Source organism: Fukomys damarensis, unplaced genomic scaffold (assembly GCF_012274545.1).
Source record: "Fukomys damarensis isolate Sample0158 unplaced genomic scaffold, DMR_v1.0_HiC HiC_scaffold_21, whole genome shotgun sequence".
Classification (NCBI taxonomy): Eukaryota; Metazoa; Chordata; class Mammalia; order Rodentia; family Bathyergidae; genus Fukomys; species Fukomys damarensis.
In genome coordinates this window covers 12,463,471-12,480,137 of record NW_022900933.1, presented here as the reverse complement: position 1 = coordinate 12,480,137, position 16,667 = coordinate 12,463,471, and the positions used below count along the sequence as shown (strand labels likewise).

The window sequence follows — 16,667 nt, the reverse complement described above, 5'->3', positions numbered from 1 at the left end:
CGTCCGGTTCTTATCTTTGCATTCTCGTGGGGCTGGAGTCTCAACTGATAGGCTCAGCTAAGAGTCCGGACTCTCCAGATCCAGAATCCGGCCGGGCTGGTAGGGGAGTCGGTAGGCGTTTTTTGGCTTCTTTGTATATGTAAATCAACAAAAAAGAGGTGCTTACGGGGTTGAGGAGGAATCCATTATCCCGTGCAGTTACTGCTAGAGAGGAACTTTTTTCAAGTTGTGCTTTTCTCAGTTGAGATAGATACATCGGTGTTTGACCCAGCGTATTCTCCGAAGGAGCACCGCGAAGTGAAGACTGGGTTTCAGTTCCTGTTCTGCCCTAACCAGCAGTGTGACCTTGGCCAAGTCACTGTACTCTTGAATTTTCTTCCTTTTTTTTGGTATTGTTTTAAAATGTTTAGATTCAAATATGAGAAAGTGACAGCAGCTAGTGTCAGCAGTCCATTCTCATTAGACAGTGATAGAAAGCTTTTCTTTCTTTTTGATAGTTATGGGGAAAAATTTGAAACTAACGAGCAAAAATTTCTGTAATAGGATGACGGTTCTTAGTGTTCATTTTTATTGGACCTTTAAAAAAAACTGATTCAGAAAGAATCACTGTTGTTTGATCACCAGAGCGAATAAGGTTTTTAATAAGGAAATCTTGTATAACTTTTTCCTGATTTGGGTTTTACAGTCTTTTTAGCCCATTGTAGTAAATACAAAAAATACATATATGTGTATATTTGGCACTGGTCATTTCCCTGAGAAAGAACTGTAAGAGGCATGGACCGAATTTGTTTAGGAGGAAATAACATTAAAAAATATATATTTGGATTTTTTATAAGACCCCCAGGATTCTGAGAATAAGCTGCAAAGTTTAAAGTGACCAAATCTTGTTAGAGAGGTATTAGAGTCTCTAAAATATTTTTAACAAATGCATTGCCACTTGAAAATGATAAGCTTTTGGCTAGTTTTGCAAATTTAGTCACATTCCATTGTATTTTTTTAAATCCTGGGTCTGTGGGCAATAAGTATCAAAATTATTAACCTTTCCCACAGATTCACTTAAAGACTGTATATAAAAAGCAGTATTTCTGTATAACTTGCCATATGTTTGATTCTTCAGATTACTTCTTTGATTTGTATTAGAATAAGAACAAAAGGAGTATGATAGCAACTACTACAGCTAGTACACAGGGTAAGCTCTGTTGCAAGAAAGCCAATGTGGTTTCTGTAAGATTTTTCTTATTGGCTAATGACATGTTAAAGCTACCTTTTTAAAAAATATCTGGCTTATTAAAAATCATGTACTGTATAACAAATCTAATAAAATGCCTCCCCTAGGGACCTTTAGTAGTAGTACCTGGAAACATATTTTGGTTGTCACAAGTTTGAGGAAGATGTTAGTGGTATCTAGTGAGTAGAAGCCAGATATGGTGTTAAAACATTCTGAAACCACAGGACCATCTCAAAGGAATCATCCAGCCTGAAATGTAATAGTGTCAAGGTTGAGAAACCCTGAAATTGACTCTCCAACAAAAGCATTCACCCCAGGGAGTATGAGATGAAAGAAGTCATTTTGATACAAGAGCTCTTTAAGTTATCTAATAGATGGATAGCTTAATGGATTTGGGGGGTCATTATATTAATTTTATATTGCCAATTTACCTTAGACCTTTATGTTAGAATTTAACCCCTAGGTAAAATGTGATTCCATTGTTTAAAAAAATAGGTTGATATAAAGTGTTTGCAATCATTGTTTCCCTTTATCTCTCCTTTCATGAGTCAGTATCTGAATTTTTATTAGAGGCTTTATAAGGGGTAGAGATAGAAAGTGACCCATGAAGACAGAAAACCATATAGCAGGTTTATAATTTGGTTAGGAAGAAAAGATACAAAAGAAAAGCCAGTAGAAAGTTGCTTTTGCTAAGTGCTTATGGACCGTAATTATACTTCCGGAATTTGAGAACACAGTCACTAAAGACCCAAAGACTAATGAAAACTGTTTAAGGCAACTGTAAATCTTAAGTGCTAATAGTTGAACAAAGTCATAAATATAGGACTAGCAGCCTAATTGTGTTTAAATAACTAGCAATCATTCAATCATTATTGTGACACAGATTTGGATTTTGTATCATACTGTGAATTTCTCAGCTATAAGTTAGAAACTTACATTGAAATCACTTTTCACCTATAGTCTCACACTATTTTGCTGGTGCAGCCTACCAAGAGGCCAGAAGGCAGAACTTATGCTGACTATGAATCTGTTAATGAATGCATGGAAGGTAAGTTTCACACCAATCCAGTTGTAGAAATCTTTGTATTTTCCCCTAACATTCACTGTTAAAATGCATTATGCCTATATATATTAAGTATGTCACCCAGCTACCAAAGAGGCTATGGTAGACACAGCACAAGTTTGAATCCAGCCTGGTCAACTTAACAGACCCTGTCTCAAAAAATAGAAAGGTTTGGGGATGTAGCTCAGGCATACAGTGCCTTTGGGGTCAATCCCTAGTAACGCCCCCACACACACTATAAATAGATAGATCAGTCTCTCCTTAGGAACTAGGTTTGGGTTTGTTGTTTTTTCTCTAGATTTCTTAAATTGTTAATTTGAGCAGGGAAACTAGGTACTGAAAATAGGCCATATTTGTTAAATATCTCATATTATGCCATTTCTTCCTGCCACAAATATTTTAATCAAGCTCATGCATATATTCAGTGACTTTCCAAAGCTTCTCCTCTGTTATTTCTTTTATTATGCTGTGCTTCATTATGTAAATATTTTACAGAGCTCCTTGTATATTTTGCTTAAACTCCAGCACTGTAGAGTTGTTTAGGCAGCCTCTGGGATGCCTGCAGCATCTAATAGTTCTTCTATTAAATAAATGTTAAAAGCAGTTGAGATTTGATTACAGTGCATCAGAATGCTGTTAGAGAACAAAAGTCAGCTCAGAATAAAGACTAATGGAACAAATCAACATAATTTGTTGTGTATTTGATGAATGAATACCACTCTCGAGAATTATAGTTTTTTTTACTCAGTAAGCCGTTAGAGCACATAAATTAGATTTTCACAAGTCAATTTTGTTCTTAGGTTTAATCTTTATATTAAATTAACCAGTTTGCATAGCCCACATATTTTCTAGCAAATTGTTCATTCTTCCTGATATTTTGAGATAGGGTCTTGCTATGTAGTGAACTCACCGTGAGCCTCCTGGGATTACAGGCTCATACCACCACACCCAGCCATTCTTCACTTCTTCCACTTTGTTTTTGCTGCTGGACATGTCCTTAACACTTGATTATTCAAAACTAACTGGGTCGGATTTATAATAATATGTCCAATAAGTACACCTGTGTGGGGGGGAAAGCTATTTGCAACCAGTTACCTTCTAGGTAGGCGGTGTCATTCTATCCAGACTGCCATCAAATTCTGCTCTGATTTTCTGCTTTGATTTTAAAGAAAAGCAAGGAACTTTTCCCTTTTTTCTTTTTTCTCTGTTGACATCTTTGTTTGCCCTTAAGGTAAACTGTATATATTTACTACCTTAGTATAATGTTTTCCTGTCTAAATTGTCATGCTTCTGGGATTCCCTTTAGTAATGTTGCAGATTTCATAAAACCTTTTTTTTAATTTCAAATGCTTTAATTATGCTTTTTAATTAATATGTTTTTAGGCAATAGAAAAATTAAAAGGTACAAAGAATTCTCTTACTAAAGTCCATGTTACATTAGGATTCATTCTTTTGGGTTGTATAGTTCTGTGGATTTTGCCAAATCCACAAGGTTGGATCCACCAGTACAGTATCATACAGAATAGTTTCACTGTCCTACAAATCCTATGTCCTACCTTTTTGTCCCTCCCTATCTTACCCTTCCAACTTCTGAGAACCACCAGTCTCTTTACTGTCTTAATAGTTCTGCCTTTTCCAGATTATCATATATGATAGTTCCTCAGTATCTTTGGGGGGCTTGTTCCAAGACTCCCTTGCAGGGTACCAAAGTGCAAATGCTCAAATCTGTTTCCTAAAAATGATACATTTACATATAACTTACACTTATCTTTCGGCATACTTTGTTTTTTTGTTTTGTTTTGTTTTGTTTTTGTTTTTTTGGTACCAGGGATCGAACTCAGGCCCTTGTGCTTGCAAGGCAGGTGGCGGAACCACTGAGCTAAATCCCCAGCCTTTCTGCATACTTTAAATCATCTCTAGATTACTTATAATACCCAGTACAGTATAAATACCTATATAAATAGTAATACTTTATTGTTTAGGAAATGACAAAAAAGTTTGTATGTTTTAGTACTGATGCGGTTTTTTTCTCAAATACTATCAATTCAGTTAGTTGAATCCATGGGTGCTAAACCCATATAAATGAGGGGCTGCCTGTACTTGTTTGAATTATTAACACCTATATCCCTCTTTGTCTCAGATTCCCCACCCCCCTCGGTACTGGGGATTAAACCCAGGTCCTCTTGCATGCTGGAAGCACTCTACCACTGAGCTACACCCTCGCTGCCTTTCATTTTATTTTGAGACAGGTTCTCAAGTTGCCTAGGCTGGCTTCAAACTCGTCCTCCTTCCCTAGTCTCCTGACTAGCAGAGATCATTAGGCATGTGTCACCACACCTGGCCTATAGCCTTTTCATACTGGTTTCTTTCATGCAACAGTATGCATTTAAGTTCGTTCCATATGTTTTCATGACTTTATAATTCTTTTCTCTTTTTTTAGATTAGAAGTAGTGGTTTATTTTCCTATTTCAAAAGTTGATATCAGTCCGGGGATTTAGCTCAGTGGTGCTGCTGCCTGCCTTGCAAGTGCAAGGTCCCAAATTCAATCCCCAGTACCAAAAAAAAAGTTAATATCTGGGGAATGTGGCTCAGTGATAGAGCCCTTGCCTAGTTTGCACAAGGCCCTGCGTTCAATCCCTAGTACTAGGAAAAAGAAAATTTTAAAATGAGCGTTTAGGGGTATAGCTCAGTGGTATAGAGCTTGCCTAGCATGTTTGATTCCCTAGCACCTCACCAAAAAAAAAAAAAAAAAAAAAAAAAAGTTAAAAAATGTTGAAGTGTAATTATTGAATCAATACCCACACATGGAATTTCTCTTTCCCCTTCCCAGTTTCCTTTATTAATGTATCTTGTGTTAACGTGATGCATTTGCTGTTTTTGAGAAACCAACCCTAATACATTATTAACTCATAATTTTACATTAGTATTCACACTTAATTTGAACATTTGACATATGTATAAAGACAAGTTTCTACCATGACTATATCATAGAGAATAATTTCACTACCTTGAAAACCCTATATTCCACCTGTATTGCCCTCCTCATCCCTAAGCCCCTGACAACCACTGGGTTTTTTGCTTGTTTGTTTTTTATAGTATCTAGCTTTACTATTTCTAGAATGTCACATTGGAATTAATCATTAGCATTTTCAGATTGACTTCGTTCACCTAATATGCTTTTAAGATTCCTCATTTTTCATGGCTTTATAGCTTATTTCATTTCTGAATAATATTCCATTGTGTGAGTGTAGTAGAGTTTGATTACCTGTGGAAGGACATCTTAGTTGCTTCTATTTTTTGGCAATTAATAAAGCTTCTGTAAACATTTGTGTGTAAGATTTTGGAGGATTTGTGTTCTCAACTAATTTGGACAAATATGTACATGGGAGTTCTTTTTGCTCAGAGTCTTGGCCAACCTTTGGTGTTGTCATGGTTTTAGATTTGAACCATTCTAGTAAGTGTGTATGGTTATCTCATTGTTTTAATTTCTTGTGCAATTCCTCAGTTATATAGGATGTTTGAGTACTTTTTCATAGGCTTATTTGCCATCTGTATGTCTGTAGAAAGATGTATTTAGATATTCTGTCCACTCTTTTTGTATGTTTTGCTTTCATTGTTGTTTTAGTGCTTCATATATTGTGGATACTAGTCCTTTAATACATATGTGTTTTGCAAAGATTTACTCCCACTTTGTTGTTTGTCTTTGTAATCCCAACACTCGCGAGGCTGAGGCAAGAGGATCACTGTGAGTTCTGTGAGTTCAAGACCAGCTTGGGCTCCATAGTGAGTTCCAGGTCAGTCTCAACTACATAGTGAGACCCTGTCTCCACAAAAAAAAAAGAAACACAAGTTTCATTTTCATGAGTACAACTTGTATTATTTTTTCTTTTGTTTCTTTCCCATGCTTTGGTGTTATCTAGGAAACCATTGTCTTACCTAAGATCACAAAGATTGATACCTGTTGTTTTCTAAGAACTTTATAGTTTTGGCAGTTATTTATAGCTGCCTGTTCTGTTTTGAGTATTTATTAATGGTATAAGGAATGGGCCCAACTTTATTCTTTAGCATGTAATTATCTAGTTGTCATGCTGCCATTTGACTATTCTTTCTCCATTGAATTTCTTGCCACTCTTTTAGAAAAACATTTGACTGTAAGTGTGAGGGTTTATGTCTGGCCTCAGTTCTATTCCATTGGTCTATGTGCCTATCCTTAGGTCAGTATCACCCTTGATTGCAGCAAGTTCATAATAAGTTTTAAAATCAGATGTGAATCTTTCAACTTGGTTTGTTTTTTGTTTTGTTGTTGTTGTTTTCGGAATATTTTAGTTAACCTGGGTCTCTGGCATTCCATGTCAAATTTAGGATTAGCTTGTCGATGTCTGCAAAGGTAGCTCAGAGTTTCATAGGGTTTGCATTGAATGTATAGATAATTTGAGGGAGTATTACAATCTTAATATCCTCCAACTCATGCTTTTCCATTTGGTAAGGTCTTTATTTTCAATTTCATTTTATAGCTTTAAGTGTAAAAGTCTTGTGCTTTTGTCAGATTTATTACCAAGAACTTTATTCTTTTTTCAATGCTGTTGTAAATGGAGTTTCTTAATTTCATTTTCAGATTGTACATGTTACAGTGTAGATTTACGATTTATTTTCATATATTGTTCTTATTATATCCTGCAACCTTGCTTCTCATTCATTCTGATATTCCTCATTTAATGACCTGTTTAAATGACTGGTTGGACTTAACAACCTGTCTTTTTTTCTCCCCCCTTTTTTTGTACAGCATAATCTTGTTTATACAATGCTGTGATTTTCTTATTTTACTGCATATTACAGTACTGCGTGTAAGAGTTACACAAGTAAAAGCAAAGTCATCAAGTTGGAGTTTCCTTTAACCATTTCTTTGTTCTGAATATTGTAATGAACCTACTATGTACAAGTCCTCATTTAGCCACCAAGTCCACTAGGACACAGGACCTTATTCAGTCGTTAAACAAGGAGTATTGGGGTAGGAGGGTTGTTTCCTTGAAAGTTTCTATCTACAAGGTTTTGTGATTTGCAAATATAGATGATGATGCTTTCTGAAACAAATGCCTGTTAGTTCTTTTTCTTGTCTAATCGACCTGGCTAGTACCTGTAATAAAATGTTGAATAGAAGCAGCAATAGTGGATAGTTCAATCTTCTTCCTAATCTTAGCAGAAAAGCATCCAGTCTTTCACCATTAAGTATAATGGTAGCTGTGGATCATTGCCCATTTAAGATGAGCACTGAATCCATTTTCTTGGTTTTTATTTCCTTTCCATTCAATGACGTATGAGTGGTATTATGTGATCATAATGTAATGTACCAGTAGCAGTCAAAAACCCTAAGATTGGGGCCAGGGATTTAGCTCAGTGGCACCACACCTGCCTTGCAAGCACAAGGTCCTGAGTTCAATCCCCAGTACAAAATAAAATAAAATAAAATAAAAATAAAAACAACTAAGATAATTGCTTAATAGTTCTGCGGAAGTATTCCATGGTAGTTGGATGTGGTGGTACTCAATTTCAGCACTCTGGGAAGTTGAAGCAAGAGAATATAGCAAGTTCAAGCCCAGGCTTGATGGCTTAGTTATTTATTAAGACACTGACTTAGAATAAAAAATAAGGGCTGGAAATGTAGCTTAGCATGAAGGCCCCACATTCATTCACCAGTACTGCAGAAATTTTTTTTTAAAAAGTTGATAGTGGGAATGGAATAAAAAGGTGTGTTTCCCTTTCTTGAGAATAAAAGAGGAATATTTCACTGAGTAAAAATTAAATGGACAATGTGTTCTGTAGAAATTAACGTTTCTAGGCCAGAGATTTAGCTCAGTGACACCGTGCCTGCCTCACAAGTGCAAGGTCCTAAATTCAGTTTCTGGTACCAAAAAATAATAATGAGGGCCCAGAAATTATGTTTCTAGGGGGATTTCACTCGTTTTTTATTGTATTAGAATATTAAGCATATTAAATGTGTTAATGTTTCATATGTGTTGTTACTTATAATCCTCACAACACTATGAAGAAGTATTATTATCTTTGTTTGAAGGATAAAGTTCCTGGCCTAATATTTCATGAGTAGTAAAGTCATAGTTGGGATTTAGGTCTGTCTGAATCTAAATCTCAGGGTCTGGGTACCAAATTAGAATAAGCTCTAACCTCATTTCTAGCCACCCCCACCATTGCACTAGGATTTGAAGGCAAAATAGCAAAGTTCTATCCACGTCTCATCCATCATTCCAGAGTTTGATGTCTCCTTTAGATCCTATGGCTTTAGGAAGATTTGTTGAATAGCTTGATATTAAGAACGACTTGTTGCTGGTTTTGTTTGTTCTCTGTGTTAACTGGTATTGAATCCAGGACTTCATGCTTGCTAATCAAGTGTTCTAAAGTCCCTTTAGCTCCATTGAAGTAGTCATTTTATTATTAAGGCACAAAATAGTAACATTCTAATGAATTTGTAAAATTTTTAAACTGCTTTTGGCAAAAATTTAAAGCTTTTTTGGCCCAATTTTAGTAAAATAAATGTCAACATGTAACACTACTCCATGTAGTAGTTTGTGCAGTTGTAAATGATTGGGTTTTCTTCCCTCTATTAGGTGTTTGTAAAATGTATGAAGAACATCTGAAGAGAATGAACCCCAACAGCCCTTCTATCACATATGATATCAGTCAGTTGTTTGATTTTATTGATGATCTGGCAGACCTCAGTTGCCTTGTGTAAGTATTAGCCACCATATCTTTTAACTTGTATTTTTCTATTGTTTATTTGAGGTGACATGGTATTAGGGGTTAACTGTCTGACACTTATCTTTGCTTTTTGTATACTATAATATTTCACTTCCATATTGTTAAGTTGGCAACATAATGCCAGGGGCACAGGAATATCTTAAGAAACTTTACTAGTTGATATAGTGAATATGAATAAAGAAAGTTTATGTTTCTTAAACATAATGATCCTCAAGAACCAAGACCTGTCAGGTAAAGGTATAAGATCCCAATAATGAATGTAACTGTACTGTATACCTAAAATGTCCCAATAAACTCAATGGGGCGGGGCAAAATGATCCTTTTCATAGTGCCCCCATCCCCTTATAGTCTTTGTCCTAAGGCAGTTGGTTTTGGGCTAAAACTAGTATAACTTTTTCAGGGCATTTTGGAAAGCTTAAGTGTAAGTAGAATTAAAATTAAGTATAATCCTAGCCTGTGTAAACATGTATGTTTTGGCTTACTAGGATGAGTTTTCTTTAGACTTGTATGTTTTCTAGTCTCAGATTTGTCACATTTTTAAAATTTCTAATACTTGTTAACATTCCTTTTGATAATCTGCTTACGATCATTACTACTAAGAAGCATACAGTGTAGTAGACTTAAATCTTAGTACCATTTGTGAATGAGAAAGTGTAAACAGCTCATTTTATGGAGGAAAATGGGGACATCTTGGGATGAAATGACAGTCTGGGGCTGCTTGATCACTTATTACAGTACCTGTCAGGCACACTGTCAGAACTGGAGGGAGCACTGCTGACAAGGATACAGGTCCTACTCCCAGACACATTCTGGAGCCACACAACAGCTAGACCTAGAACCTGGCTGCACCTTGCTATCTCCCTGGAGGCTCCTGAGAAAGACAAGCATTTCCTTGGGATTTTTGAGCTTTGTTTTTTGTCCATGATTGTGTTTCAGATGGATCATTTCATTTTACTTGCTCAAAACATCCAAGTATCCGGTTCTGGTGTTTAATGAAATATGTTCATAAATTTGTTATTAAAATTAGTTTGTCCACCTGCCTCCCAAGCGCAAGGTCCTAAGTTCAATCCCCAGTACAAAAAAAAAGGGTCAAATGCTCAGTGGTGCCACTACCTCTCTCACAAGCATAAGAAGAGTCCTGAGTTTGATCCTCAGTACCAAAAAATAAAATGAATTCCTCACAAGCACGGGGTCCTGAGTTTGATCCCCAATACCAAAACAATAAATAAATAAAATGAAATGAAATAAAATTAGTTTGTAATGCCTATAGTTGTACTGCTTATAGTCTGACATGTATTCTTTCTCACAGACATGTATATATTTAGCAAATAGTTACTGAATGCTAACCACATATCAAGTACAGTTGCCTCTCAGTATCTGCGGGGAATTGGTTCCAGGGGTCCCAATCTGCTGCAGAAACCAAAATCCAAGGGTGCCTTCCTTGTATAAGAAGACGTAGTATTTGCATATAAACTGAACATGTGCCCCATATACTACAAATCACCTCTAGACTATAAAATAATATCTAATATAGTGTAAATGCTACCTAAATAGCTGTTAAACTGTATTGTTTAGTTAATGATGACAAGAAAAAAGTGTATATGTAGCACCAGGGCTGGTGGCACACATCTGTAATCCCAGCACTCAAGAGGCTGTGGCAGGAGGATTGTCCTAAGTTTGAGGCCAGCCTGGGCTCCATAGCAGGATCCTATCTCAAAGAAAAAGAAAAGTGTACATGGTCAATACAAATACAACACCTTCCAAAAGTCCCACCTGCAAACACATGAGGCTCTTGGGGGGTATCTAGATGTAAAATGTAATGTGTGCAATGTAAATTGTAATGTATTATTCTACAGTTTAAGAACAGGGAGCATTATTCTTGTACATTGTGGAATTCCCAGTATCTAGAATAATATCTTACACATAGTTAGCACTGAGTAAATACTGTCTTTGTTTTATCAATGCATGTCACCCACATAATGATTTAAGGCATTTTTTTTTTAAATCGGTAATTTTCCATTTCCCTTATTTGTGTTAATGAGCTGTATTCTGAATTGATAGGATGATCTAAATAAAAGTGAAAGAATATATTACATGCTAAATTGTATAGTATTTTCTTTTAGAAATCTTAAAGTTATTTATTTGATGAAATAGATCTGTATGGTCCAAGGTGTATTAGTGTTGATAAATTTTCACTTAGAAATTGACTAGATGTTTCAAGTAGAACTGAAGATTTTAGTTTAATACAGACTCTCACTTTCTTTGAGTTAATGATTTCAGAAGTTAATGGTTGCCTTCATAATCTTATAAAGCATTACTTACCAAGACATCAGGTGTCTATTCCTGATAATTTGTGCTTTGGTGCTCATTCTCAACACATGGGAAGTAACTTAGAGCTAAGGGTGGTGTTTTACTCAACCCTGGGAAGCTATAGGTAAGATTTAACTGGAATTTATAAATTAAATGTATCTGGATTTGATTTCTGGCTCTACCATTTATAAGCTCCCTTGGCAAATTAGCTCAATATTGCTAAACCCCAATTTGCTCGTTTGTAAAATTCAGATAAACCTATTTCACAAGATTACTTAGGAGGATTGGGGGCTCACTTAGCACATCAGTAGCAAGTATAAGTAGAAACTCCATCTTTGAAGTTAGGACAGAGTTTCGTTTTTATTACACACGTTCTTGTTGAAAATTTTTTGTTCTCTGAAAATATTGAGAATTGAATTTAGATTTAGGGCCATTTTTTTAAGATGACTTTGGTTATGTCACATCTGTTATTTGAATACTCCAGAGAAATAAGATACTTATTTCCATGGAGATCATTTACTGTTAGGGCACTTGTGACATCTTGCTCCTTTTTAACTTTTTAATAGTGTAGCTCTGGACTCAGTGGTGTACAAAGCACTAGGTTCAATCCGTCACCGCAAGAAGAAAAATTGTTATACTGAAAAACAGTATAGGAAGGAACTGAATAGAAATTCTACTTTATGACATGACTAAACCCAGAACAGACTATATTCATTATAAAATTTAGGCTTTGAGAATTTGTATGTCATGTAGCGTAGGAGTTTTATTTTTATAGCTTTTGGGTTTTTTTCTATCTGTATTTTTTTTTCTTTAGATGAAAATAATAGCATCTTCAATATGAGGGCATTTTCATCCCCAGTTATTGTAATGAGGAGGTGCCTCCTAATCAGGCAGATAACTTGTTAGTGAAGACCCTGTTGAAAGTTCTCCTTAAGTTGTCCAGGCTGAGCTTGAACATACAATCCTCCTGCCTCAGCCTCCCAGGTGCTGGGATTACAGGCATGTGCCACCATGCCTGACTGCATTCTATTCTTGTATGAGCCTACATTAACTGACCATAACAACAGGTTGAAAAAGTCACCTATGCAAATAGTTAATGTACTTAATATTTCTCATTTTCAAGTACCAGCTAATAGATATCAATACATAGCTTTCCATAAAGAAAGCTTTATGACTGTTTTATTGATTGGAAAATGGTGTGCAAGTTAAGAGATCCTTAAATGTTCCTAAGCCCAGAGTATACTTGTTGGGGGATAAAATGTTCTAAATAAGACTATTCCATCAAGACTTGTCATGTAGAGGTACAAGATCCCAACAATGAATGTAACTGTACTGTATCCCTAAAATGTGCCAATAAACTCAATTAAAGCTGGGGGGAAAATAAATAAATAAATAAATAAATAAATAAATAAATAAATAAAGTTTGATTAGCAGAGACTATTCCATCCAGTATGATAGTTCTGACAAACTCTGTTCCTTCTTTAGTCCTTTGTCAGTGTTAATGTAAGTCACTTTCATTATTTTACCACACAATGAAGCAGACGGGACTAGCATTTATTTAATAAGGAAGCATAAACAGAGGAATAGTTACAATTATTTCACTTTTTAAAATGCTGCTCATAACAAAGGGCATTAGCAAAAATCAAATGTTTATAAAGTAGAAATCCAGTATATTATAGTAAGACAGCTTCTGACTTTACCATTCAGAGGAAGAATATGTTGTTTATTATATAAAGCAGTCCTACTTGGTAGTTTGTTTGCCTTGCTAAAATTTGGCGTATAGGTTTCTAGCTAAGGAACTAAGGGAGAGCAGGCGTGTTTACTACCTGTTCAGTGTCACTTAGTTCTTCACTTGCTTTACTTCTTTAAGCTTTGTTTCATTTATATAAAGGAATGATAATTGTACCTGCCAAAGATTTATAAAAAGGATGAAGTGAATTAACTCAGATAAACACTTAAAGCACCACCTCCTTCTTGAAAGCAACTTTAATAAATTGTCTTCATAATTTTTTGCTGAGAACAAAAAATAGAACACTGTTAGCCATAGTGAAACAAAAATTGATAAATCAGATATTTTCTTTTTCTAGGCTACCTCTGAGGTGTCTTTTTAGGCAGACTAATTGGCCCATAGAGACAAACTTCATCCTCAACCTTTCAGTTGCTGTGCAGTATCCCCACCAGATGGTGCCCATAGCTGTGAAGCACTGATACAGGCTTTGTATGTATGTAGTCTCTGGTAGCTTGTCTGCCTTTTTATATGATAGCTTTACTTAGGGGCTTCAGAATTTGGGGCCTTCCAGGTTTCAGTTTGGGTCAGCAGGAAGGTTTTTTATATTTTTTGAATCCTGTAAGAAGTTCCTTACAATTGGCTGTTGATTCAAAAAATGAAAAAAGTTTGTACTAGTGTGTTTTTTTATTTTTGTTTTTGTTTGGTACCAGGCATTGAACTCGGATCCTTGAGCTTGCGAGGCAGGTGGCGGAACCACTGAGCTAAATCCCCAGCCCCTGGTTTTTGTTTTTTAATTAAAGGAACTATGAAAAGGAAACTACATTGGAGAAAGAACACATGGTTTCTGGTTGAACTCTGGAGAAGTACATACGTAACATATTGATCATTTAAAAGCTCTAGGCCTTGTTTTCTTCTTTCACTCTAAGCTATACTACATGATTTAAAATTCATAGTGGTTAAAATTCATCAGCTAGGTAAATGCTTTTTCAACTGTTCATTATATTTCTGTAGGGAAGTGTGCACATGAGGGCCATCATTGGGCAGTTATAGTTTGGAGTTTTAAACACACAACAATAATTGACCACTATAACTTTATGACTTTTTTGTTCTTCAGTTACCGAGCTGATACCCAGACATACCAGCCTTATAACAAAGACTGGATCAAAGAGAAGATCTACGTGCTCCTTCGTCGGCAAGCCCAACAGGCTGGAAAATAATGGAGTTGGCAGCATTAGGGGGCTGGCGAGGATGTGCTTGGAACACCAGCTGTGTACAGAGTGCTCTAATGGAAGTTCGTATTATGGTGATCCTGTCTCCATTTTGTTACACTCTGGCCAGGATTGAATGTATTAGATGAAATGTGAGATGTGAGGGTCTTTCAATCCAAAACCTCCGTTGGCCCCTTTTTCTTTCTTTTCTTTTTCGTTTTTGTTTTTGTTTTGTTTTTTTACTTAAACATTTTTATGATGATTTGGATGGAAGTTGTTCTTTGTCAGTGTTGGTTCCAGTCCTTCAGATTGTTCATATCTGCTTTATAACGTTCACTGTACTAATCTTTTGAAGATGGGTGGGGGATGATGACACAGTTTAGTTATGTCTTCAAGAAGTCTTAGAAATAAATAAATGTTCTTTAGTTATATTTTCTCACTGGCTTTTTTTTTTTTGTTTTTTTTTTTTTTTTTTTTTTTGTCTTTGAATGTTGAATTTTCTCACAAAACATAATCGGTTTTCAAGCCAGTAGGGCAATGCAAAGAAAGTTTATATATGTGCTGAACACATCTTGTGGTTTATATGAAGCTGATAAGCTTTTACCTCATCCAGTTGTCATTGAATCCCAGTTTGTAGCTCTAAGGTTTAATCTAATGGTGATATAAACATAGTACAGATGCTCCTGGATTTACAATGTGGTTATCTCCTGTAAACACATCATATGTTGAAATTACTAAGTCCAAATGTACTTACCCTAAAACTTACAGAACCTGCAGAACATTGTAGCTTAGCAACTCAGTGGTAGAGTGATTGCTGCCTCTTGTGATCGTGTGGCTGAGTGTGAGCTGCAGCTCACTGCCCAGAATCAGTAGACTGTAATACTATACACTGCTAGCCTGAGAAGAGATCAGACTTCACAATTTTAAGAATAGTCTACCACGTGCCTATTGGTTTCACACCATCTTCCCTTGGACTGTCTGAAAAGACTAGCAAAATAGCTTGTCTGCAGCAGTGCCAAGTTAGCGCCTCAGTTGCAGCCAAGTTAGCGCCTCAGTTGCGACCAAGTACTCTTTCTAGGACGTCCTTGTGCCCTTCAGAGCCTGTAGCAGTTTGATGCTAATTACCCTTTCCTTTGTAGAAGCTGTGAGGGCAAGAAAGTCCACAGAAAACTACAGGGTAATCTTGCTTTTAATGTGCTATTTTTCTTTTTTTTGTGTAAAACCAAATTCTAAGAATTTGTGTTTAATTATTTAATAATGAAATAGCACACCTATCAAAATTATTAAAATTAGGGTACCAGGGGCTGGGGATTTAGTTCAGTGTTTCCACCCCCTGCCTTGCAAACACAAGGACCAGAGCTGATCCCCAGTACCCCCCCAAAATGAGGATACCAGCTGGTCCGAGTAGTACTCTAATCCCAGCACTTGGGAGTCTTGAGGCAGGAAGATTTCTGAGAGTTCAGGTCAGCCTGAACTATATATACACATACTGGGGTACTTAACAAAAATTTAGTGTTTCACTGAATCAGCGAGATTTTAAAGCTGAAATTTCAGAAAAAGAAACATGCAGGGCTAGAGATTTAGCTCAGTGGTTCCACCACCTTCCTCGCTAGCTCAAGGTCCTGAGTTCATTCCCCGGTATCCAGAAAAAAAGTACAGAGCAAATCTCGGGGGAATGGGTTCCCTTGATTCTCAGATACAAGCTGGGGTTACCGGTGTGCACCATCATGCCCTGCTGCTCTTTTACTTTCAGTGTTACCGAAGGAGTCAGTAAGTGACAGAGGCAGCAGAATGGAAGTAAAATAACAAGTGTACTCATCGATAAGGTCAATTGCACATAAGCCCTGCCTGGATCAACGACGCACTGGGTTACAACTCCTCCTTTTATAGGGTTTTACAGCCTTGACTTCATTTGGGTGGTTACATTTCATTCTCACAGTTCAAATCACGGTCACAGAGTAGTTAATCTTTTCAACCCAGACGTAACAGTTCTTTGCAGTTGGGGAGTTTACCTTTAAGATTCACCGAGTTATCTTCCTAGTCCATAGGAAAGGGGGGTGTTCAGGGTCGGGAGCAAATGTTAGCAATGGGTCTTTTAATCTTGACACTCTTACGATCATGTGGCTCCAGTCTCTACAGAGCTGGAGACCTTGATGTGCCCTGTTATCTCAGGGTCAGACCAAATGCCTCAGTCAGCAGTTAGTGCCTTGGGTGCCTATTGTTCTGAGCTAAAAAGGCAAACTGCTGTTAAGAGACAGCAGATGCCACTTTACATTGTAACACTTTATAGGTTTTTGCTATTTATAAAAGTTTTCCCTATCATTAGCAAGGCATGAACAGATCGATTTGGGCAGCGAG

The 16,667-nt window shown here is 36.4% G+C and overlaps 1 protein-coding gene across 1 annotated transcript in view; it reads left to right on the top strand.

The window, feature by feature from the left end:
* Erh (ERH mRNA splicing and mitosis factor) overlaps positions 1 to 14,740 on the top strand; it is a 15,406-nt gene extending 666 nt beyond the window's left edge. The window contains exons 2-4 of the mRNA XM_010645363.2: positions 2,189 to 2,276; positions 8,912 to 9,032; positions 14,216 to 14,740. Coding sequence (XP_010643665.1) covers positions 2,189 to 2,276; positions 8,912 to 9,032; positions 14,216 to 14,318 — 312 coding nt within the window. The 3' untranslated portion in view covers positions 14,319 to 14,740. The remainder of the gene's footprint in view (positions 1 to 2,188; positions 2,277 to 8,911; positions 9,033 to 14,215) is intronic.
* The last annotated feature ends 1,927 nt before the right edge of the window (positions 14,741 to 16,667 follow it).